General features: G+C 35.6%; 1 protein-coding gene across 1 annotated transcript in view; it reads left to right on the top strand.

The window, feature by feature from the left end:
* The window catches only part of LOC143183297 (neural-cadherin-like), a 387,170-nt gene extending 371,278 nt beyond the window's left edge, over nucleotides 1-15,892 (top strand). The window contains exons 25-36 of the mRNA XM_076384825.1: nucleotides 175-507; nucleotides 593-799; nucleotides 1,564-1,835; nucleotides 1,920-2,125; nucleotides 2,500-2,642; nucleotides 2,881-3,492; nucleotides 3,720-4,020; nucleotides 4,164-4,353; nucleotides 4,439-4,680; nucleotides 5,644-5,859; nucleotides 5,971-6,126; nucleotides 7,778-15,892. Of these exons, the coding sequence (XP_076240940.1) occupies nucleotides 175-507; nucleotides 593-799; nucleotides 1,564-1,835; nucleotides 1,920-2,125; nucleotides 2,500-2,642; nucleotides 2,881-3,492; nucleotides 3,720-4,020; nucleotides 4,164-4,353; nucleotides 4,439-4,680; nucleotides 5,644-5,859; nucleotides 5,971-6,126; nucleotides 7,778-7,887 (2,988 nt within the window). The 3' untranslated portion in view covers nucleotides 7,888-15,892. The remainder of the gene's footprint in view (nucleotides 1-174; nucleotides 508-592; nucleotides 800-1,563; nucleotides 1,836-1,919; nucleotides 2,126-2,499; nucleotides 2,643-2,880; nucleotides 3,493-3,719; nucleotides 4,021-4,163; nucleotides 4,354-4,438; nucleotides 4,681-5,643; nucleotides 5,860-5,970; nucleotides 6,127-7,777) is intronic.
* The last annotated feature ends 9,660 nt before the right edge of the window (nucleotides 15,893-25,552 follow it).

Raw genomic sequence — 25,552 nt, 5'->3', positions numbered from 1 at the left:
TTTTAATAATTCGATCATAATTAATAACATTTAGGCTCCTGTAATTTCATTTTTTTTTTAATTATATTTATAGACTTTGTTAGTAGCTCTTTAAAAATTCTTTGATAATTCTTAATGAAAAGTTCTTTCGCAATCTACAGATTTGTTTTCTTACTTTACTATGCAATTCTGCAGGGACAATCGCCCGAGACCGAGATAGGCAGGGTCTATGTTTACGACTTGGACGATTGGGATTTGCCAGACAAGAAGTTCTATTGGGAAAGCCTGGAGCATGATCGATTCAAGCTAGATGAAGATACGGGTATGATTTACATGAAATCAGGCACCCACGATGGCAGATACCATCTACGTTTTAAAGTTTACGATCGGAAACACACGCAAACGGATGTCCCCGCAAATGTAACTGTCACTGTGAAGACTATTCCTCACGAGGCTGTGTTGAACTCAGGTTCAGTCCGGATATCTGGTATAACAGACGAGGACTTTATTCGTGTTTGGGACTACAAAGTAAGTCTTTCATTTATATACTTATTATTATCCTTTGTCGTTTCTTTAAAATAAATATCGATGAATTGTCTTGTTTCCCAAACAGTCCCAAACTCTGTCGCGGAGCAAAGCTGAGTTATTCCGGGAAAAACTTGCACATTTATTGAACATTGATAGAGAGAATGTCGATGTATTTAGTGTTCAGTTGCGTAGAATGCATCCTCCGTTAACCGATGTCAGATTTGCTGCTCATGGATCACCGTATTACAAACCAGTTAGATTGAACGGAATTGTATTAATGCATCGTGAAGAGGTAAGTTGTTTTCAATGTAGAAAGGTTTTACATCACACATGCATTATAAAAATAACATAATTCGGAAAATGACTTTTGAATTACGACCACGAAACAGTACAAATTTTATTACCCGTACTTCAAAATTACAGAACCGATTCAAAAGACACTTAAAATATTAACTTCAAATTATTTTAATTATGTCGACAATAACTATTTCTTTTGTTAATATTACTTGTTTAGTAGATACCTTAGTAATTGGTTTCTAAACACACAAATAGTATCCTCATTTTTCTAGTAAGACAAATATTACAGCTACCAATACTACCTTTTCTAGCCATTTTTTTGTAAATTTCAAATCCTTTGAAATTCATTTGTATATGTAGAATAGTATGTGTAGTAGTGCAATTAGAACGTTAACTTATGATGACCTTTAAAGTATCCTTTCCTAAATATTGTCTATTTAAAACATCTACTTGAAAAAATAAATGAGTACATCGCTTCTTCATAAGCAGACTTTTAATCACTGAGAATTATATATCACCTTAACGATACAATTTGACATTCAGAATATTACAGTTGCTTCATCGATATAAGTAACTGATTCTTTGTGCACCTTTCATGAACTATGAAAGTTATAGTTAAAACTATTAAAAATAAAATATGCAGTATGACTAAATAAATAAGTTTTTTTTCACAAGATGTTAAAAAAAAAAGATAGTTCGTTCTCAACTTTCTTCAAATTCGCATGAATGTTTCCTAAAACATTATTTGGCATTTATTAGATTGAAAAAGAGGTTGGAATTAATATAACAATGGTTGGGATCGATGAGTGTTACTACGAGAACGAGATGTGCGAAGGTAGTTGTACCAACACCTTGGATATTAGCAGTTTACCATACATGGTTAATGCAAACAAAACCGCCCTTGTCGGTGTTCGGGTCGATGTTATCGCTGAGTGTACATGTGGTGCACGGAACTTCAGTAAAGGGGAATCTTGCAGAAGTAGTCCTTGTTATAACGGTGGTCGTTGCGTGGAAGGACGATTCGGATTATCGTAAGCATTGCTTTAGAAACATTAAGTAATATAACAGAGCCACAGTAATCTCAATCAATCATATTATCATTTTCTGTCTTACAGATGCCAATGTCCAGCTGGATATAATGGTCCAAGATGTCAGCAAACTGCGAGAAGTTTTCGTGGTAACGGTTGGGCTTGGTATCCTGCTTTAGAAATGTGTGATAACAGTCATTTGAGTTTTGAGTTCATTACGAAGAAGCCTGATGGCTTACTCCTATACAACGGTCCTATTGTTCCTCCCGAAGCAGACGAAATTATGGTTTCCGGTAAGTAACGACCGATTATAACTTTGTGAAGATACTTCATTGGAATCTACGAATAAATGTTTATTTTATCCTGTTCTTTTACTTACAATTTGATACTTTTACATTTTTTATTTGTGCAATACAATCAGATAAATAATAAAACTAGTAATTTAGTTTTAGATTAAATAGATTAGATTCTTCTTAAACAGATTTTAATGAATTTGCTTACTTGGGCGTATATATTTATTTATATGAATTATCTGAATCTAATTACATTGTTACTACTATTAATTCTGACATTGTTAATATTATAAATTACAATATTAAATGTGAAAATTACTGGTTTTATGAATAATTATAGTTTTAATAAATGATAGCTTTTATTTAATTTATAGATTTTATATCTGTTGAACTGGAACGCGGAATACCAAGGTTATTAATAGATTTCGGATCTGGTACTTTGGAGCTGAAAGTTAAACCAAAAAGAACTTTAGATGATGGCGAATGGCATAGGCTCGATATCTTCTGGAATACAGAGGTCAGAATTAATTTCTTAATTGTACCATTATAAATACAGTGTCTTAATGTAATTAATTTGTTATAACGAACAAAACAAAAGAAACAATATCTTTTTCAAAAACTAGAAATAAAAATATTCGAGATGACTGAAATTTTATGACCGTATAGGGGGGAAAAAAGAAGTAAAAAGTAATGTTTCATCTTCGAACTCCAAAGCACATATAAACAAAACTACATAAACTTTCTCCGTTTTCTAGACTGTAAAACTTATCATCGATTATTGCAAGTCCGCTGATATTTCTGAACCCGAGGATGGTACACCTCCGCAGTTCAATGATACTAGTTGTCAAGCACAAGGGACGATACCTCCGTTCAATGAGTACCTAAACGTCAATGCACCACTTCAAATAGGTGGCCTCTATGTTGAGCAATTCGACCCAACTCATTACAAGTGGAAACACATGCCGGTGGGCAAGGGTTTTGATGGTTGTATCAAAAACCTCTTCCACAACAGCAAGCTTTATGATTTAGCTCATCCAGGGCTTTCGAGAAACAGTGTGGCTGGTTGTCCTCAGACTGAAGAAATATGCAATAATCAAGAGTCCACCTTCCGTTGCTGGGAACACGGTACTTGTGTGGGAAGCTTTTCTGAAGCAAGGTGTCAGTGCAATCCAGGATGGACCAGTCCAGGATGCATGACACCCACTATTCCGACAACTTTCAAGCCACAGAGTTACGTCAAATATGCATTATCTTTTGAACCGGATAAATATTCTACTCAGATTCAGCTAAGGTTCCGCACTAGAGAAGACCGCGGTGAATTATTTCGAGTCAGCGATCAGCATAATAGAGAATACGCTATTCTTGAGGTGAGTACCTGGGATCGTATTAGAGGATTTGGTGTGAACATTTGAAATTTAATATATTTGCCATATAATCGTCATTTTTGATACTATCTTAGCTATCCTATGAGAAAATCGACTGATTTTTTAATATGTTTAATTTATTTATTTTTCATTGAAATAGATTACAATTTATAATAGACTGTAAACAGGAAAAATATTGATAACCATGGGACCAATTTCTTACTTTTCAGATCAAGGACAGTAGGTTATACTTCAGGTACAATTTAAACAGTATAAGAACCGAGGAACGTGATATTTGGCTCACAGCGATAGCGGTTGATGATGGTCAGTGGCACACAGTCAGAGTTTCGAGATATGGATCAGCTGCGACCTTGGAATTAGACGGTGGCGAAGGCAGAAGGTTCAATGAGACCTTTTCCTTCGAAGGGCATCAATGGCTATTAGTTGACAAGCAAGAAGGGGTTTATGCAGGGGGCAAAGCTGAATACACTGGTGTTCGGACATTTGAGGTGTATGCCGATTATCAGAAAGGTAAACTTTGTGCTTTTAATTACTTAAAACTTTTTTATAACAAAAATCTACTAAAATACTTTTACAAAATTGCACAAGAAGCTAAGCATACATATTTAAATAAATATAAAAGTATGATAATATTTGAAATATATTCGAAATAGGTTGTCTCGATGACATAAGATTAGAAGGAAAACATCTCCCCTTACCACCTGCCATGAACGGAACACAATGGGGTCAAGCAACGATGGCCAGGAACTTAGAGAGGAATTGCCCATCGAATAAACCTTGCGCCAATGTCATTTGCTCTGATCCATTCGAATGTATCGACCTTTGGAATGAATATGATTGCACGTAAGTATTCTTCTATATAGACAATAATGTTTTTTAAATGTAGTGATATACAGATATACGCATGTAATGTTACCACCTCATTCAGATGCGGAGAAGGAAGAATTCCATCACCAGACAATAAAGGATGTATGGATAAAAACGAGTGTATAGATTATCCTTGCTTGAATGGTGGCAGATGTATCAATCAGGATCCGCGGTTTCGATATAGATGTATTTGTCCTGATGGTTTTTGGGGAGAAAATTGCGAACTTGTACAGGAAGGGCAAACGCTGAAGCTCAGCATGGGCGCTTTAGCGGCTATTTTAGTCTGTCTTCTGATTATTCTTGGTGAGTACTGTTTGTTCAGTTTTCTTAACATCGTTTAAATAAGTTGAAAAGATGAAACTTCTGTTGATTTTGTATTTTTGAAGCTATTGTAGGAACCATCAATAGCATACCGGTCCAATCTCATCAGTAGTTGTATCAGTAGTTATTGGTACGGTTACAAACGTGCTCAGATAAGCTTTGGTTAACACCTAGAACCTTCTATCTAGAGATTCTAATATTCAGTTGCCAAAACTCATATCGTTTCATATGACCCGTTTCAAGTTCTTATCTTTTTATTTTTATTGTAGTTTTATTTTTATTAGTATTTTTACTGTAATTAAATACATTTCTTTGAGCACTTATTGCTTGCTGTTATACTGTTTCTGATCACTTTCTTATAGTAAATCATGCTCCAAAGGAAGATATAATACATAAATAGACTATAAAATCGATAAATTCGTATATATGCTATATAAATACTTTGGACATGCCTTTCTAATGTTCCAAAAGACATCTATGTGTGAATATTTTTTGTATATTTTAATCGTTCTTGTTATGATATTACCATAACAAAGTGAACTTGTACATATAGCTGTAGTTATTAATATTAATCAATACCTTATAAAGAATCTTTCCTTTTAAAAGCGGATTTTACAGAATAGTTAGTGAACAAAAAGAATTAAACTCTTACAAAAAGAATTAACCTTTTAAATTTAGAAATAGAAAGAGATACTAAATAAAATAATCGTCTCGGTAATACGCAATTCAGTAATGAAACTTTTTCTATATTTTCAAAGAAAGTAATTTCTGAATTTGTCAAGGTTCAAAACTAGTTATGAAAAATGTTGAAAGTGCTTATTAGTCTATTAACCATAATAAGACTATGACCAAAATATGTTTTGTATACTAATATTTGACAGCTAGAATGTATGTACATTATGATAACGTAATTAAATCATAATAACCTTTTCTGTCATTTTATAGTTCTAGTCCTAGTCTTCGTCGTTTACAACAGAAGAAGAGAAGCACACATTAAGTATCCTGGTCCTGACGATGATGTGAGAGAAAATATTATTAATTACGATGACGAGGGTGGCGGAGAAGACGACATGACCGCATTTGACATTACACCCCTTCAAATTCCTATTGGTGGTCCGATACCAGAAATGGGTGGAAAATTGACTTCGTGTAAAGTACCTTGTAAGTTATTGCATATACCTTCCTATTACTAATGATAAAATAATATGTACATACGTGTAATTTCTTTTAACTCTTTAGTTACTAATGGCATTGGTGCAGCATACTTCTCAGACCCATTAGGGCCAGAACTGAATGTGGGCATCTTTATCGAAGATCATAAAAAAAGAGCCGATAGTGATCCGAACGCACCTCCATTCGATGACCTACGAAATTATGCGTACGAAGGCGGCGGAAGTATTGCGGGCTCGTTGTCCTCGTTAGCTTCTGGTACGTACACTGTTTTTATACATAGAATTTTTAATTTTTCTTTGAAAATTAATTTTAGTATATGCGCACACAAATTAGAGGGTTTATTTATAACACTTCAGGAACACAATTTTTAATTTTAATTACAATTGACTAAAAACAGATAATTTAAATTAAAACTCCATTTAAACTTTAATACCCGAGAAGTATATCTTTAACATATATCTACTAATAAATTATAAGACATTATTGAATATTTTAACGAAAATTTTGAGTAGATATCATACTGTTTCAGAGTAAACAGTGAAGTATAAAAACTGTTACGAAAGTATTTTATAATTTCTATTATTTTAATGAGTTTCATACTTTGTCTATTTTTCCATGATTTAAAATTAAAAGTGTTGTAAGTTGGTATCTCTCAAATTTAACTATATTTTCGTTAATTTTATTAATTAAGTCTTAACTACTTATTAACATTTTTATTAACTAAACGATTGAAATCGTAAGTTCTTAAATAAGTGCGAACTTATTTTCCTTTAACGAAATAGCTATACACAGTTAAGATGACATTGTAATAGGACTACTTCCTTACCAGTAAGTCCAGACAGTAGAAACGCCTAATATATAATCAGACATAGATAGTATACGTTGTAGATCGTAGATATTGTGTGTACTTCATATTACATTTTAAATACAAGGTGTTTCAGGATTATCTAATTAAACTTAAGATATAAATTTGGGACCATAAAAGAAATAAACTTTTTCTCGAGAAATATGCTAGAATACGTCTTTTTCAAGAGATATTAACTTCTAAAGTTATAAGATTTAGGAATAAGTATCATCGAAATATCTCAGTTTTGAAAATTGAACGTTATTAGTATATTTCTGTTTGCAGTGTAAACAAAGCTCTTTTCATTTATATTAAGTAACTGTTCGTGCACTAAATGCTTGGGTAGAGTAAACTAGCTATAATCATGCCTCATACGTATTCTGTCAGTGAATGTGCAGATATGGTATACAGCTACTCGTCCTCTTATCGATAGGCGCAATGAGCTTGTCGCCGAGCTGCAGACAGTCATTTGCAACAATATAATCACATTTTTTGTAACAGTTAATGGGATAAATCTAGATTATGTCGATGTTCTTCGTTCCTATATTCTTGTAACTTTAGAAGTCTCTATCAAGTGATATCTTCGTTCAAGTGAACGAAGCATTTGCAAGCATATTTCGAGGTAAAATTTGTTTGTTTTATGGTTCTAAATTCATATCTTAGGCCTGAAATACCCTGTAGAATTATAAATATCTGGTCAATAAGTATGCCTGTTTAATAGGGAGTATAATATTAAGAGTTTATTATTTCAAAAATTTGGCAATTTGCTTTTGCAACACGAATTTACTCACTATATCTTTTAATTTTAACTCCAGTATTGCTTTGGTTGTATTTATCCATCAAGCACTAAAATCATTTCACATTTTCCTCATTTCGAGAGATATTAACGTAACGAATTTTAATTTTACATCCTATGTAACTTTTTAATACTTTTCCATATACATAAAAAAGAATGCTTTTTGTAGATATATTACATGTATATAATCTTTATATACAAACCCATTAATGAATAAATATTCTACGCAGGAAATTTTTCAATGAAATTTATTTTAAAATTAACAGGAACGGACGACGAGCAGCACGAATACGAATACTTAGGTGCCTGGGGCCCGAGATTCGATAAATTGGCCGACATGTACGGTCCAGCGGAGGAAAGCGAGGAAGATGAATAAAATACCTCATAGAAGATTTTCAGAAGATGCAAGTTCACACGATCCGCACACTTCCAAGAAAAGTAGTTTCCGTGTGATCTTGAAAGGCAAAGAGAGAAACTGTCCTCCAAAGAATCTGAGTTTGAACAAACTTTTTAGAGGTAGTCTTGTAAAGACAAAATGGAAAGAAGAATGTAAAAAAAACGAAGAATTCGGCGTCCGTCGGTGTGGTATTCTTATTACTCAAGAATAAAAGAAGATGTTCAATTTTAGAGCACGTCCACGTCGCGAGGCAGTTTCCAGCACGACGTACTTCGCTCATAACGAATTAGCGACAAATTAGCTCTTCACCAATGACGAGAGCAATGATCTTGACGTCGATGATCTCAGCAAAGAGCTTTCTTATCTCTATCGCGTCGAGAACGTTGTTGCAATAAATCTGTCGAATTACGACCAACCGACGAACGCGCCACGAATGCCGCGTAACCCACGAAGGGTGCATACCTATCTGTATAGCACGGTACGCGTATACGTAGTGAATTTGCGTGTGTGTATTAGCACGTGAGACTTTTCTATTAATAAAAGTAAATCTATATATATATATATTATATATACGATCCATTATTTTTAGTCACAGTCATAGTTACTATTTATCGGTATCACCGACGTCGATGTCTCGATATTCGCTCGGTTATTATCATCGACGCGACATCATTAATTACCAAAAAGATGTTTCATTAGCATTTTACTACAGCCAGTATCATTATCGTGCGCGTGATCGTCGTTATGACGTACCTTTTGTCAACGACCGTCTGAATTTCGCGGTCTCATTTTAAGGGCATTTCTCTAATTTCATCTATTCCCTCTTTCCCTTCTGTTCATATATAATTTAGTAATCCCCAATGGTAATGATCCGGCGCGGTTTTTACGTTTTTCCATACGAGCGCGTACTGAATCTCGGTCTCAATATTACGTGGATTCGTATCGTTGATGAGTGTAAAGTATCCTGAGAAACAGCACATTCGCAACGCCTTCCTCGTTCGCGAGATGCGGACGATCCTACCGAGATGCGGTCTGTCATACTAAAGATGATTTAAAACCACGTTAGCTATCGTTCCGCGAGTCGAGAAATCATCCTCATTGTCACTCATTGTCACCCGTCACCGCCATCCTCATTAATGATTGATAGTATTATTATTGACATTACAAGATATATATATTATAAATATGGATTTATAAATGAATATATATAAATATAAATAAATATATATATATATATATATATAGAAAGAGAGAGAAGCGCAAAGGGAAAAACAAAAGGGTATAGCGACGTGGAGTGCACGAAAGTCCGCGAAACAAAGAGAGTTACCGCGCGCGTATGTAATTATTATAATTAATATTATATGATAGCGATATGAATATAAATATATATATATAATATGTATATGTGTATACATAATATATATGTGTATACATATATACACAAAAGAGGAAGGATACAAACGTGAACATGTAAAGCGAAGAATAAAAACCAAAAAAAAAAAGAAAGAGGAATAGTAGTGCGAGATAGAAGGGCCGACCGTCGAAAAAAGCTCACGGTTCAAGTCTCGACGTAGTATTAATATTTATTTTCTGTCAATATCGAACCGGTCCGAATTTTCGACTAATAGGAAGAAGAAAGAAAGGAAAATAGGAAGAGGAGTGGAGAGAAAAATCGGCGAGCGTGTGAAATAGGCGACTACGAGCAGATCTATCTTCAGTGAGCTCAATAATCGCTTTTATGTGCGATGCTCTCGAACATGCTCCCGTCATGAAGAGAGGAACGCGATTATCCAAAGAACAATCTCCACGCGCGTATCTCGACTGATTTGTAAAATTCTCTACAGAAATATTAATAGTCAATTTATTGGTTAGGCAGGCGAAGCCCCGTCGGATCGAGAAATCCGGGCGTAGTGTAAGCACTTGTACGAATATTGTAAGTAACATGTATCTCGGTGTACCAGTGCCACTCGTACTGCGCCGCGATCGGTACTGAGCATCTGTGTATAATTGTCCTACTGATTGACGTCTTACGTATCGTTCACCCGACGAATTTGTGATATTACGTTCCTCCGAGACCATTTTCTTCGACATTATTGTTAATCACGTGTTCAATCCTCGAAAACTTTGCCAATACCGAGAAACTTGTCACAAGTCACAACTTCTTTAGTTCTTGCTCGCATCAGTCTTATTAGGAAATAGATTTGTATTGTACATACAGTTTGAATTTAACTTCGTTTCATTCCTTCCATTGATCGCAGAAATAGTCTTCTTAGCATGACAAATTTTATCTTCTTCAAACAAAACTTTTTGTGCATTCTAATATTACTGTTTGAAAGAAAAATATTAAAAGAATTACAACAAACAGAAAATGCACCTTTAAACCTGATTCTTAGTAGGCTCTTTCTTAAGGTTGTGTATAGGTTGTTGCACAAGAACTCAAATTCTGAAACGCGTATAGTATTCATAAAAAGATAAGGAAATGTTTCATCATTATAGATCTAATTTTCTTTTACTTATTACATTTTATAATATTATTACTTTTACATTTTATAAAAATTATTACTATTTGCATGAAATTGCTTTATTGCCTTGTTTATATTCGCTTTTAGAAAAGCTGTTTGTTGTGGATATTATGTACAGGGTGTAAATGTATACGTTTCAATATTTTAAATGGTGGTAGGATACTCTAATTGGATCACAAAATGTCCTCTAACATAATGCCCGTTTTGCTTTTTGTTTTGCAGAAATAATGCCTTAAAGTTAGTACTATGTCCTAAAACGAAGAGTAGCCCCTGCGTATCGATGAAACAAACACATTGAAAGAGTCCGTTGACTTAGAGAATTCGGTTGCTTGAGAAAATTGTTTGTTTCAGAAGGCCCTGAACACATGTTAAGACTCTCATAGACACAAGTCCTTCAATGGGACTTCTATTGTAAACAGTGCTCTGTCTTTCACTGGGCTAATCTTGAACAGCTAGCTGCCGGCAGTCTTCTAGGTTACACTATATCTGTGTGTGTTACCTAGATTCTTTGCTGCAAGCATTTTCGATCTTTAAAGATTTATAAAAATTAAACAGTAAGAGATATAGTAAAATGTATTAAGATTTTTGTTTTCTATTGCTCCTCCTTAATATATTTGCAAAATTAAAAAATTCTCCGACTCGTAGTTTACCATATAGACATGTTAACTTTGAAGCATTGTTACTGCAAAAAGGAAGCAGATCGGACACTGTGTTATGAGACATTTTGTGACTCATTTGAGATCTTCTACTATCACTTAAAATATTGAAATGTATACATGTTACACCCTGTATATACATATACATATATTCCGTTCTACTTGAACTGAGCACTAGTTTTTGTTACCAGAGAATTTTGTGTCATTATCTCTTCAAGTTAATGAAGTTTAGACACGTGTTATCTTAGCACCTTTGCTAGATCCCTACATCTATTTATCTACTTTGTATAATCACAGTCATCACATAAATACAGCATGATATATCGCATCAAGCAGCGGTAATCGCCTAATGTAAACAGATAACTAATCGTGGACCTAAAAAAGACTGAAGTCCTTATTTCCCACTATATATTTCTATCACTTTGCTTGTCCTAACACTTGAAACATTATTACTTTATTCATTTTGCAACTAGTCTATATTTTGCAGCGTTTATCCATTTAACTGTATATTTATTTTATGAATTGATTTTCAGAACTACATGAAATATTTCTTACGAGTGTTTATAATTACTCTATGTATTTAAATCCCACTTTTTTACACCCTATATATTATTTCACCACCATAGTATCATTTGAATAACTTTATGAGGAAAGCTCTACGTACAATACTCTAAGTTAATTATTTTGAGTAGAGTCCCCAAACTACACATATTTCCTAGAAAATTAATTTCTGAATACATTATGCTATAAATACGTAGATTAAAATTTGATTACTTATACACAGTGATTAATTTCTTTAGCGAACCACATATGACGTTTCTCGGTACCAGCAAATTCGCATTGTTGCATTATATTTCATTGTCTCACCGTCCTCCTTCATACCATAGTATTTTGTTTCTCCAGACATTACCTTTAATTCACGTCGATTTCACCCCAGGTAGATTCTAAGTAGAGATAGTATTCTACTGGACTGGCGTTTGTAGGAGGACAAATGGTTTATTGTTGAGTAACCGATAATAAGTTAAGCAATGTGCGCGAACGCGCGCGTTATATGTGCGTATGTGTGCGTGTGTGTACAGTGGCAAAGAATGGTTTGGTCAAGCGATTGTTTACGCTAAGGAGTACAATCATGTACGATCGCGGGATTTAAACGATTCTCAAATTCTTGGAGATTGGCTTTGTGTAAAAAATTGAATATAAAGGAAGTCTACGTAATTATCCCCTAAATAAGTCTTTACATGCCATTGATACTTCAATTTCAAACTTATAATTAAAATTTATAATGTAGTATTTAAAATTTATTTACAGATACCTACATTTATTTATTAATGTTGATTACTCGTCTTTACTAAATTGGCAAGTTTTCTTAAAATAAAGAAATATTTATGTTTTTTGTAATATACATAGCGCGACGATACTTAATACTTTATAAAAATCATGAAAATATTATTGTAATTGAGTACTTTAAAATGTATTAATAGCATTGGAGACATTTCTATTCATAAAAAATACTTTTTTATGGTATCAGGCAATATAGCTAATATTTAAGTACGCAAAGTCGACCTCCGAGATTTTTTCTAATTAGTGTAATCGAATACAAGACAAATTAATAAGCCACAAAAAAGTCCATTTGCTCGACTTAAATACTTTAAGTAATTTATAGGACATTCTTAATGTTAATAATGAAAACATCTTACGGATTATAGTAAATTAAAAAGGTATACAAAGAGTAATTAATATTGGTTCTGATTTTGAACAAAATATTATACACAAATTTTCAGACATGATATCGGTGAGCTCTTACTACCTATAACAAAAGCACTTTTCACGTAATCAACAATTGAGTAAATGGACACTGCGTTGGCATAAGACCAGACCTAAAATGTGCTAAAATTTGCACAATCGACGCTCGAAAAACAATACAATTCATGAAACAGAAAATTTTATTATAATACACAATGCCTACAGATAAGACTACCATCTACAATGAAACAACATTTGTCTAAATAGGTACAAAACGAGCATATTATGATTTTATTCGCCACTGATGGGCAGTATCTATTTTATAAATAAAGCATTTGAAAAGAAGAGAAGTTATATAGGATGTTCGATAATAGGTGTCAGAAATAGGAGCTAATTTTATGTGTCAGAATAAGATAAAATTGAAAAATGGTAAAATTGCGATCGAGACTTCGTTTTCAAGATATTAATTATTGAAGGAATGTGTGAACTGCATGTGAAATGTGTCTGACTAAACTTACTTTACTATCTGAATCTACCATAACTCCTCAAGTCAGACACATCTTAAATGTATTTTAGATGTTTATCCAACAATGAATATACAACAACCTGACACCTGTTGTTAAGCAACCTGCATAATAGGAAACGGACAAAGAATCGAGCGTACGAAGAACGAAAAAAGTCATTGTGACGAAAATATTTCTTCATTCTATGAGATTAATCACGCGGTTGGCAGAAGCAACCATTATTTTTAAGAATCAGAGATGGAAGAAATCTATCTTTTGTTTCTTCCTTTCTTTCTTCTCTGTGCAGTACTTTGATACGATACTGATTAGTATGTATAAGCGAAAAGTAGCAATCGATATTATACACTAACGAATATCTACAAATTTTTGATTATATTCTTTTGATTCGAATTTATTGAATACAGTGAATACGTTTTCAATTTTCACAGAAGAACATGTTTCTCCTGCACGTTATAAACGTTTGCAGTGAACAAACGTATAGCGTATAAAGAGGAATAAGAAAGCGAGACCTGTAAATTTTGTAGAATAATTAATTGTGAATATTTAATGATTCTTTATTTACGTATGTACAATTATAATGCAACAATACTCGTGTCATCTGTATGTTAAATGCATGATACATGATTCATTAAGAAAACGATGCACATGATAGATAAGTAATACTTTACGAATGTAATTCAATTTAATCAACGTAACGTATCATTTGTACAGAATAATATTCCGTAACGAGGCAATATTAGTTTCTCATCGATGAATTAGCTCCCTAACAGATTAAGATCGTTTTATTCTAACAATTTGTACTACGAATGGCGCTTGAATTTATTAGGTAAAACGATCAGTCATCGATTTGATTTTGACAATTCAATATAATTACCGTCGAACCATCGATTTAAGGGTACTCTTTGAAACATACACGGCTCAAAACTTTTTACCGAACACGAATTCGTGTCCGAGAGGGAAACGTTGACAAGTCAAACGCAAGTACTTACCTCGTTACGATCTCGGTGCTCCGTAGGCCGAAGGAATGTCAAAGTGTCCATTTTCCAGGGGGCGGCGAGTAATCGAATGAAAAACATGTGGAATCCTGTGTAAAGCAAATGCAAAAGCAGCGACCACACAAGCTCATCCTACATATCTGTACAATTTTTCTAAGCACTGCCTGATCGTACACAAAGAAGCGAGAGGGCACAGCGAATCGAGCTCTCGGAATAATTACAATTCAAAATACGAGCGATTCATTTTACAACGGCACTAGTCCATTTCGTCGAAGTTCATCGACGTACGAATTGTTTTCGCGAGCTCGGCCGCTTTCTAATTTTCTCTCTCTTTTTCTATCTATCTCTTATCTCTGTCTCTCTTTGTAAGTTACCATCTGGACGCTTTTAACGTGAACTTCTACTGTGATGATGAGCCAGCGAGACTGCATACATAGAAACTGAAGCGTTGCTCACTTTGCCAAACATACATGCTTGATTAAATATTCGTTGAAAAGAATATACAGTGGTACTGTCTACGAGTGGTACACTTTATCCCACTTTGTTCTTCTCTATAAGTAACATTATGTTTGGGAGACGTATGTTTAACGTACATCCACAGATTTCTACGTGTTAGACAGGAGAAACAAAATGGGAAAAGATTGTTTTCCTTATAGATAAAGCTTCGATAATATCGCAATAGAATTATTCCTCTTTGTCAAACAAAACTAAGGTAAAACTATAGCAGTGGACTTCAGTAATCTGATTACATAAAATCGTGAATGACCTGTGAGTTTGCATATATCGAGAAAAACTTTAGACGTTATTTTTCTCTATTCGAAAAATCTTGAATAATTTATTTAAATACTTATTCCATTCTTCAATATACCTACGAATTGTATAAACTTCGAACAATTTTATTTTTAAAAGTAACCGGGAAAGTCGTGGTAAAGTTCCAGATTCAGATTATCTAGTTTGTGTTAATAAATGGTTAAATGGTATTATAATTGACTTATGACCAATCGGGATAATACAATTTTCCCAGATTTAAAATTGTTATCTTTGCAAAAATAGTATATACACCGATTTTGATTTGTAATATATTTCTGTGAAGTGAGCAACGTTTACTGTAAAATACCTATATCTTTTTTCTTGTTTTGACTGATGCCTCTCCTTTTTCTGGTGGCGACGGAATTAATGGTACAATTAGAAATTAACGAAAAAAATAAGAAGGCATGTTGTCGAAGAAAAAAATAAAAAGTAATTAAAGCACAACCGAGGAAGTAAGCTGTAATCGTTGATTAGCAAAGGTGGAAAAACCGAACACTGTAATATATACACTTCGATTACAATGATGTAACGCTGCCACTGAACACATCCCGTGTAGTACAATTACCGTACATATAATATTTCACAGTATACTGATACACATCGTATTATTAATTGAATTGAATATTTATTAATGATTAATTATTATATTATTACAACTGTATTATCTATACTATTTGTACTTTATATTTCAGTTCGAACGAAATAAATGCCTTCTTTTTCATAAAAATAAAGAAACCGCAGCGATTGAACTAATATATTTTCCTTCCCAATGCGTTTTCTATATTTTTTGTCTTTTATCACTATAACTAGGGATTCAATATCAGTATTTTTTTTCTAATCGGGATCACACCAACGACGTTATACCGAAACTGATGTGATACCAAAATCAGTTCTTAGTCTTTCAACCAGGTGAGTAAGTTTAGTAATATTTAATTATTTAACATTTTAATATTTTAATAATGTTTAAGTGATTGTTACATGTTGTCCTTACTTCAAGGATTTCTGTACAGGTACTATTTATTTGTTCATATCTGATCTTTAATTGTTTCGTGTCTATCTGTATAATCACTTTCCATGTGTCGGTAACCAGATTTAGGTCTCCTATATGATCATAGTAGATTTCTGGTATATGTGCTTGTTTTTCGATTTTTATTGGTAGATCGCCAGCGGGCGCTGCTTCGTTAAGTCTCCATGACTGGAGGAGTCTAAAAATGAATTTTGTTGAGTTTGCAAAATGTACTGTATAAAAGGGGCTATTTACGCCCATCTAAGTAACATAATTGCGTCACCCGAGAACGCTCTAGAAAGACACGCGTTCCGCTAAGCACGTTCCGCTAACTCAGCATCGACACCTCAACATTGTTACTAACAGAACCATATATGGTAATGTGCGACCTCACCAAAAAACGCCGAACAGAACTCGAGAGAGTCGGAAATCGAGGAGTTCGAGAAAAGCCACGGCCGAGAGCTGGTCGAAGCGATCACTGTAACCTTCCGAACTGTTCAGTACTTCTGCTCAATGAACGGAGATTTGTTGAAATCACCCGGTGGATTCTAATCCTTTAACCGCTCGCGAACCCTAAGGCCATATCCCGTCCCTCGTCCTGCGAAGTCACCACGCGGGACACAACAATTCGTTCAAACATTTTTGATGTCGTACCCTTCCTTTTCTTTGTGCAAAACATCATATTTGTGATACTATGGAGTATTGTTATGTTTGCGGGGTAAGTTTTTAAATTTTTATTATTATTTTTCTACTTTTGTTTTACCTAGCTGTCACCCTTTTTTTTTTTATTTTATTTTAGTTGTCTATTTATTAAGTTGATTGTTTGTTTCTGTCGTTTATTTTTTTTTTGTGTTGTATTTATTTGAATTTTTATGTTGTAGTGTCCTCGGGAATACTTAATACCGCTGGGGATACTAATTGATGGGCATTGCCGTGGCTAAGGGTCCATCGACGTGTCGACAGAGAGACCATGGACTCCCTCTGGCAGGAGGACCTTCCTGCAGACTGGGTAGTCCCAGATTATTGGGGTTTGCGTCGCTTATTTGATGAGGATCCCTACGATGTAAGCATCGTGTTGTTTTCTTTTATATTTATTTTTTTTTTTTTAATTCTTGACTATTTCCTAATGTGTTGTGCGTTTTTTTTGTTTATTTCAGGAGGAGGACAAGTGGGAGTGACCGCCCCCAGCGAATCTGATATATATTTTCGATTTATTAAAAAAAAAAATAGTGTTGTAGTTTCCTTTTTTTTTTTATTTGAATGTTACGTTCCGGTTAAATCATACCGTAATATGTATAACATTTCAACAGAAGTATTGCTTCAAACCGAGTGTCCCTGTAACCTGGTATTTTGACAACTTCAGCGTTACACTAACCGAACAGGTGTCAAACGTAAGTCGATGACCGACTTAGTATATAATTCGCGTTTTAAGAATAGATTTCGCCAGAGTAAGCATCAATTGCGGCAGGTCATTCGGCCCCACCATTTGAACAAAATTCCAATCAACTCCCTTAAAACCTGCCGTAACCTTTGTCTTCCGCCGATTCCTGTACCCAAATTCAAGTAAGGAATATTTCACCCGTCCGTAGTCAGTGTCACGTGACGTAAATCCGCGAGTGAAAAACCTTTGTAAGTCTCCTAAAGCCGAGCCATAAGGTCTTCGTTACTCGCTACCATCACAGTTATAAGGTACATCAATTATTGTAAATCATACTTGTAATAACGTCTCATCTTATCTCCGAAACGAGATATAATAAATTAAACTATTGGTACACATATACGTAAAGGGTTAAGTGACAACAGTCTGACCAATTCCCGATTCCCGAACATTCTGACGATCCCGAGGAAGGCACACAGTCTAAACCTCTTATAAATACTGTATATAGTCCCCGGTAGCGTACTCGGGACGTAACATAGCAAATTAATTTATTTATTTACAAAAACACCTCCAATCAACACTAAATCATGTTAGACTTAGAACTGATTTAATTGATCACTTTTCAACACTGAACACGTTAATGTCTGACATAATAGACGACACTAACGACATTACCGAATTCCACACGAATTTAAAAAGAGGACAGCTTGCCACAAAATTCATGATAGCAAGACAATTAGTCAATCTCCTACAAAACGCGACTTCGCACTTACCTGACGGACTGACATTCCCAATAATAATAAAAATACAAAACATAATAGCTTTAGAAAAAATATCAACATAACTGCGTATGTAGATAGATCGAAAATTATTGCAATAATCAGCATCCCACTTATTATCAATCAAGCGTTTAAAGTAATAGAGATAAAACCGATTCCAACACATATAAAAGACAACACCTACGCGACAATAGTTACTAAGTCATCAAATATAATCGTTAACACTAATATAAATAAATATATCATAGCGAGTATGAAAGATTTAGGAGATTGTAGAAACATAGCATCCCAATACCTTTGTAACTCATTTCCAGTATATAAAATTACGGATAATGTGGACTGCGAATACAAACTATGGTTAGAACCATCCATCGAAATGCCTAAAAACTGTAAAATAGAATATTTTGCGACTAACCATTCTATATGGATAAAAACATCACGTGCCGAAAAATGGATATACGCAACACACGAACCAAAGAAAATAGAACTAGAATGTAACCAAAAGGCAACTAGAACAGTAATTGAACAATCAGGAATAATAACAATACTAAATAAATGTAAATTACACACACAAGAAATAACACTACAAACCGAAAAAGCAACATATCATGCACACCTTAACTTAGATACTACAACAATATACAACCCAACACTACCTAATGAAACAAATTTACACAAAATTAATAAAGAGCCTTACACACAAATACAATTACACAGCATACTCCAAAACACAGCAGAAATTACAGACTTGCAAAGTAAATTGGAAAGCGAATCGGAAGAATTGTACACTCCCGATAAAACAACCTTATTACACACAATGTATCCCAGTAGTTTAGCTATCATAGGATTAGTAAGCGCTGGCATCGTCATATATGTAATGATGAAAGTGAAACGCAGAGAGATGATGTATGTAACCCCATCTTTCGCAGGTGTTCCACAACCAACATCGCGCGACTAAGATAAGAAACGATTGTAATCAAACATTAAGATACGGCTCTAAGGCTAAGGATATGTAAGATAAGGCTCTGGTACTCCCATTACGACTCGCACACGTAACGTCCGACTTCCAAGGGGGGAGGGATATTGTAGCTCGTGTGAGTACACGTGCGCTTAGCAGCAGAAACCGCGGAGTTTCAATACCTCCGCGCCTAGGTAAGCGAATTTACAAAGAATCGGCAAAACGTGACGGCTTCGGCCACCCCCATTTTGCCTCAAAAAGAACGCGGATCGCCAGTACGATCGAGGAGCGCGGTGGACTTTGGCATAGCCTGTCTAGCGAACCACATCGCGACAGTACCAGAGCTAATCAGTGTTTAAATAAAAAGTAGTCAAGTTCACGGTGAGTTCCAACTCTTTAACCTGGCCAAGGACCTAAAACATCCTATAAAACTTGCGTACATCTAACACAAATACTCGTCTAAGAAATGGAAATCAAGCTAATCGTTTGAATTGTATGGGGGATTCGACTAGTCATTGCAGGCAATGACTACGTACTCATAGAATTTGACAACAATCCCGGGTTATATTACGAAAAATTGAAGGATCTCCGTCTCACAAGAGCACATTGGCAAATCGTTACCTTTCTAAATATAACAGTTTACCAAAGGCAACGTCTGGAGGGCATACAATACATCGAGAAAATCTACGAGGATTGCAGAAAGCATTTGGATGCTGCATGCGAAGGTATCCTTCGTCATCACTATTTTCAAGAACGAGCAAACCAAGTACAGGAGAGGAGGCAAGAAATTCAGGAAATTCTCGAAGAACTCAGATTAGAAGCAAGAGACCCTACGGAATTACCCACGTCCATAGGGATGAAACGACATGCACCCTTGTCAATAATTGGAGATATTGGACGAGCTTTGTTTGGTACTTCAACAGAAGACGATGCTGATTACATAAACCAAGAAATCGACAATTTATACTCCGATCAAAAACAAATGGCACATCTACTGCAAAGTCAGATGTACCTAATCCAAAATCAATTTGAACATATAGATAATGCTTCGCAGCAAAATGCCAATGCTATCAAAGACTTTTCGGTAACAGTTACAGAAATATCAAGGAACCTCTTCTTAATAAGAGAAAAAGTAGACCTTTTAAAGTATACAGCAAATTTGAATCGATGGATCAGTATGATTCAGGCAGAGTTCGACCGATTTGAAGAAACTACAGATGAGACAATATACATAACATGGACTGCACGAGAAAAACGTCGGCACCCAAAATTGCTTACTTGTCAACAGTTACATGACATAACGAGCTCCATAGTACGAACTATAAAGGACCTCAATTTCCCTCTACCAGAGTCTCACTTCACAATTGAGGATCTTACAGAAATTGCTGTAGTCGACGTCGGATATCACCAAGGGCGCCTTCTTCTTGCAGTCTATGTCCCACTTTTAGACAGACAAAGTTATCACCTTTATCGTATGCACTCCTGGCCACACCCACAGAAGCGGAATGGAACCGGATCAACATATATATCACCCCGTGCACCAATTTGGCATTATCCAAGGATTACCGGAACTATCTTCTAATTACCAATAATTATTTATCTGGATGCGTAAATACTCCGCACTATCACATCTGCTTAGCTGATCAGCCTATCTATGAGACAGCTACTACTACCTCTTGTGAGTACCATCTTCTGATACGACCATCCATAGAAGCTATGCGTTATTGTGACATCCGTGTACTCCAGCATCACGAACCCTATTGGACTCGCGTACGTACACTAGATGGCTGGCTCTTTTCTTTTGACGCTCCAGAACCTCTTCAAGTTTTATGTAATAACAGAAAAAGCACCCAAATTACCCTAAAAGGAGCCGGTTTACTACAGCTTCGAAACGGATGCACAGCCCGTTCGTCTCACGTCAGTCTCTTTGGAATGAAAATATATTCCAGTGAGCAAGAATACTTTTACTCTCCGAACATTACATTAAATCTCAGCATGATATCACCTGTTCTAGAAACACATGCCGAAATGATTCCATCTGTAACATTGCCCATAGGACCAAAGTACGGATCAACGGAATATTGGCACGAGGTTGATTCTGGGAAATCCTTGTCTGATATTGAAAGGGATATCGGACAAATTGTGGAACACCATAGAACGCAAACACAGCAACACGCAACCCTGTACACAGGCCTTGGCATAACAACGTTATTATTTATTCTGAGTCATACTTTTGTGTGGTATGCAGCACCTCGGCTAAGGAGGAGAGTATACAAGTGCATGTAACCTAAGGCAGTCAACGAAGTCCACATGGAAGAAGGAAAAGTATCATCACCGGAAGAGATCGTTTCTCCTGACAGACCTGGACCAGCGCAATACGAGGAGGTGCATCAAACACCTACGCGTTAACTGCCCCTTCAGTCCGTACGATTAGCATGAGTTTCGCATGTACCTCTCTTATAGAAAATTAAGGTATCCAAACCACAATTTAGTCTAAGTAGCGAATTAACTAGGCCACGGGTCGACACACGAGTTGAGCATTATTTGACACAATTCTAACATTTAGATTCCATTCTTCATCTAACAAAATGGCTGAGCCGGGCCTGTGGGCACAAACAAAACAAAAATTTCATTTAGTCAAAATACCACGTTACAGAGACATTACGGACATGGCATACAAGGCAAAATTTTCATTATTCATTCAAAACAGTAATTATATCACCGAGGACGGTGATTTCTTTTAAGGGGGGAGGGATTGTTACATTCCGGGTAAATCATTTCGAAATAAAAACGCGCTGAAGTCGACTGCCCTGGTAACCTGGTATTTTGACAACCTTAGCAGTGCAATAACCCGGGAAGGTGTCAAATGTGAGCCGGCGACTGACCTAGTATAATTCGCGTTAGAATAAGATAGGAAATAGATACCGAGAAGATTAGAAACCACGAGCTCGTTAGTATACATTACTTGAGGAATATCGTAGTCCAAAATTAATAAAAATTATAGATGGTAACCTCGCGACTACAGATCACGCGCTGTAGATTTCGCTGAGGTAAGCATCAATTGCGACAAGACTTTCGCCCCCCCCCCCCCCCCCCCCCCCCGCCCACCACCATTTGAACAAATTCCAATCAACCCTTTAAAACCTGTCGGAACTTTCGACGCTTGCTTTTTCCGTCCACTAAACTCAAGTAAGGAATACGCCCGGAGGTCACAGTTTAGAATCTGTGTAGTGTAACGCGACGATAAACCGGGAAGCGAAACTTGTAAGTCTCCTAGAAGCCGAGCCATTGGTTCCTCCCGATTTCGTACCTCCGAAATTAAGGTAATCAGATATTGTAATTTATATTCAACTTGTAATAACGTTTAAATCTCCGAAACGAGAATTCTAAATAAAACTAATTGTACATGCATACGTGAGAAGTTAAGTGAACCCAACCCTGAATTTCCAAACGATCCCGAGGAAGGTAATCGAAGCCTAAACCTCACAAAATACTGTACCATCCCCGGTAGCGCACCCGGGACGTAACAATTCTTTTAAGGGGGGAGGGATTGTTACGTTCCGTTAAATCATACCGTAATATATATAACATTTCAACAGAAGTATTGCTTCAAATCGAGTGTCCCTGTAACCTGGTATTTTGACAACATCAGCGTTACACTAACCGAGCAGGTATCAAACGTGTGTCGATGACCGACTTAGTATATAATTCGCGTTTTAAGAATAGATTTCGCCAGAGTAAGCATCAATTGCGGCAGGTCATTCGGCCCCACCATTTGAACAAAATTCCAATCAACTCCTTTAAAACCTGCCGTAACCTTTGTCGATAACCATGTTTAGATCTCCTATGTGGCCTTAGTAGATTCTCGGGTTACCTGTCCGTTTTTCGATTTTTACCGGTAGATCCTCGCCAGTGGGCGCTGCTTCATTAAGTCTCCATGGTTGGAGGATCCTAAAATGAATTTTGCTACGTTTGCAAAATGTACTGTATAAAAGGAGCTGTTCTTTCGTGGAGAAAGATTTATCAAGTTGTTGTACAAAAAAGAAAAATGTTTTGCGAGACCATGGAGTGCTGTTACATTTGTGGGGTAAGTTATTAACCGTTCGCTTTTTTTTTTACTTTGTTGCCGTTATTTTCTCCTGTTTTTAATTTTTATTTTAAAGAACCTTTATTATTTTTTCACTTTTGTTTTACTCAGTTGTCTCTCCTTCTTTTTTTTGTTTTTATGAAGTTTTTTCTTTTTTAATTCTTTAATTTATTTTAGTTGTCTATTTATTTCTGCTGTGCTTTTTTTTGTGTTGTATTTATTTTTATTTTCTTTTTTATTATAGTGTCCTAGGGAGTATTTCTCGAACGGAGACGCGAACCGCTGGGTCCTTCTGTGGGTGAGGGTTCGACGGCGCGTGGACAGGGAAACTGTTGACTCCTTGTGGCAGGAAGACACGCGTGGGTTATACCCGATTATTGGGGCCTTCGCCGCTTATTCGATGAGGGACCGTACGATGTAAGTATCGTGTTATTTTTGTTTTTGTGTTTGTTTTATTTGTTTTTTTTTAAATTTTGTTTATTCTTGATTGTTTTCTAACGTTTTGTGTGTTTGTTCTTTGTTTCAGGAGGAGGAGGATAAGTGGGAATGATGGCCCTCGATACATCCGCTTATTTTTTCTATATTTTTCTTCCCCCCCCCCCCCCCCCCCCCCCCCCTCTTATATTGTTTCGTTCCGTAACGATTAAAATTTCTTTTTTTTCTTTTCTTTTTTTTTCCTACGAGGAATTGTCGTCGTCGCGACAATTGGTCGCCACTCGATATTTGGCGTTAGCATAAAGTAAGTCGCGAACGTCTCTCGAATCCTACAACGAGCTGCCGTTGCAGCAACCCGATATTAACGTCCAGTTAATACGTAGAATATTTGGACGTCCAGAGGTTCTCCAATAAAATTAATAATAATAAAATTGCCATCACAACGAATGCATCAACAACACACAGTGTTATGGGGAATCCCTTGTTGATTGCATTCGTTCCCGTTATTTCCATATGAATAATAGTTTTGCGAATATTTCCCAAATACTTGCCGAAATACTGCCTCATTGGTAAAATTATAATGTTCACCTTTGTATTAATATCCTCTCAATTTTATATTTCATACATATACATATTTTTATATACATATATCCGGGATTACTATTGTGCAAATGAATGCGAGTATGTAAGAATGCGGATTAAGAATTTAGAATGGTTGAGAGCATCACCAAACCTACTGGTTGAAGAGTGCAGAAATCAAAAGAACACATATACCATTCACAAACACGTGATTTCAGGCAAGCCTCGTGAAAGCGACGGCGACTTGCCGTCAAGTTACAAGCTAGCTAGCTAGCCCAGCCTGGGTCCTGCCCGAGTACTCCAAGCCTCGACACTTTTCGTTGACAAGTCGTGAGGTACGCGACGTGGGGCCCGTGAGCTAATTATCCTGTTTTCTATCAGTTTTCTCTCAATAGTTTCGAGCAGAGATTCACTCAAAAGTGCAGTGAGCCGGGAGTGAATAGACTCATAGCCGCACGTAAAATCTCAAATAGTATTAAAATTTCAAATAGTTTTAAAGTTTCAATTAGTTTTAGAATTCAAATAGTTCTTTTTCTTAATTATTTCTCAACATCCAATAATATAGCATTCGGCTTAATAATATAGTAATATCTTTAATCGTGTGTGTGTATGTGTGTGTGTGTGTAGTTTTCCAGGTATATCCACTCTATAGTACTCCAGGTATTTGGAAATCAGATAAAGATCAGATAAAAATCGGATAAAGTAATTCAAGGAGATATATATATAATTTGTATAAGAAGTAACCAGTAGATTGGTGAGTCCCTCATTGTACATTCTTTTCATTTCTTTTATTATTGTAATTCTTTTATATACTGATACAGTATCAGTGTGTGTGTCTGTTGACCCCCCTGATGAAGCTAATTGCAATATTAGCGAAACGTTGGGAAAATAATTCCAAATGGACACGGCGTACACCCGAAAACCTAACAGTGACAACTGTATGATGCCGGGCCGTGAAAGTCTCAAATCTTTTATATTTTTGTTTTACTTGACTTTCCTCTTTAATGTTCTTTTAAATTGCGTTTATCATCAGAATAGATTACCAATCTTAATATTGCAACCGCAATACAGTATATTTAATAATCAGACCTTCAAACAAGCCTCCACCTTCCTCAAACAAGTATGCACTACAGGGCCTGTATAGGACTAGACGAAAACGAACCCACAGTAAT

This window comes from Calliopsis andreniformis, chromosome 1 (assembly GCF_051401765.1).
Source record: "Calliopsis andreniformis isolate RMS-2024a chromosome 1, iyCalAndr_principal, whole genome shotgun sequence".
NCBI lineage: Eukaryota > Metazoa > Arthropoda > Insecta > Hymenoptera > Andrenidae > Calliopsis > Calliopsis andreniformis.
This window is presented reverse-complemented; position numbering and strand designations above follow the sequence as displayed.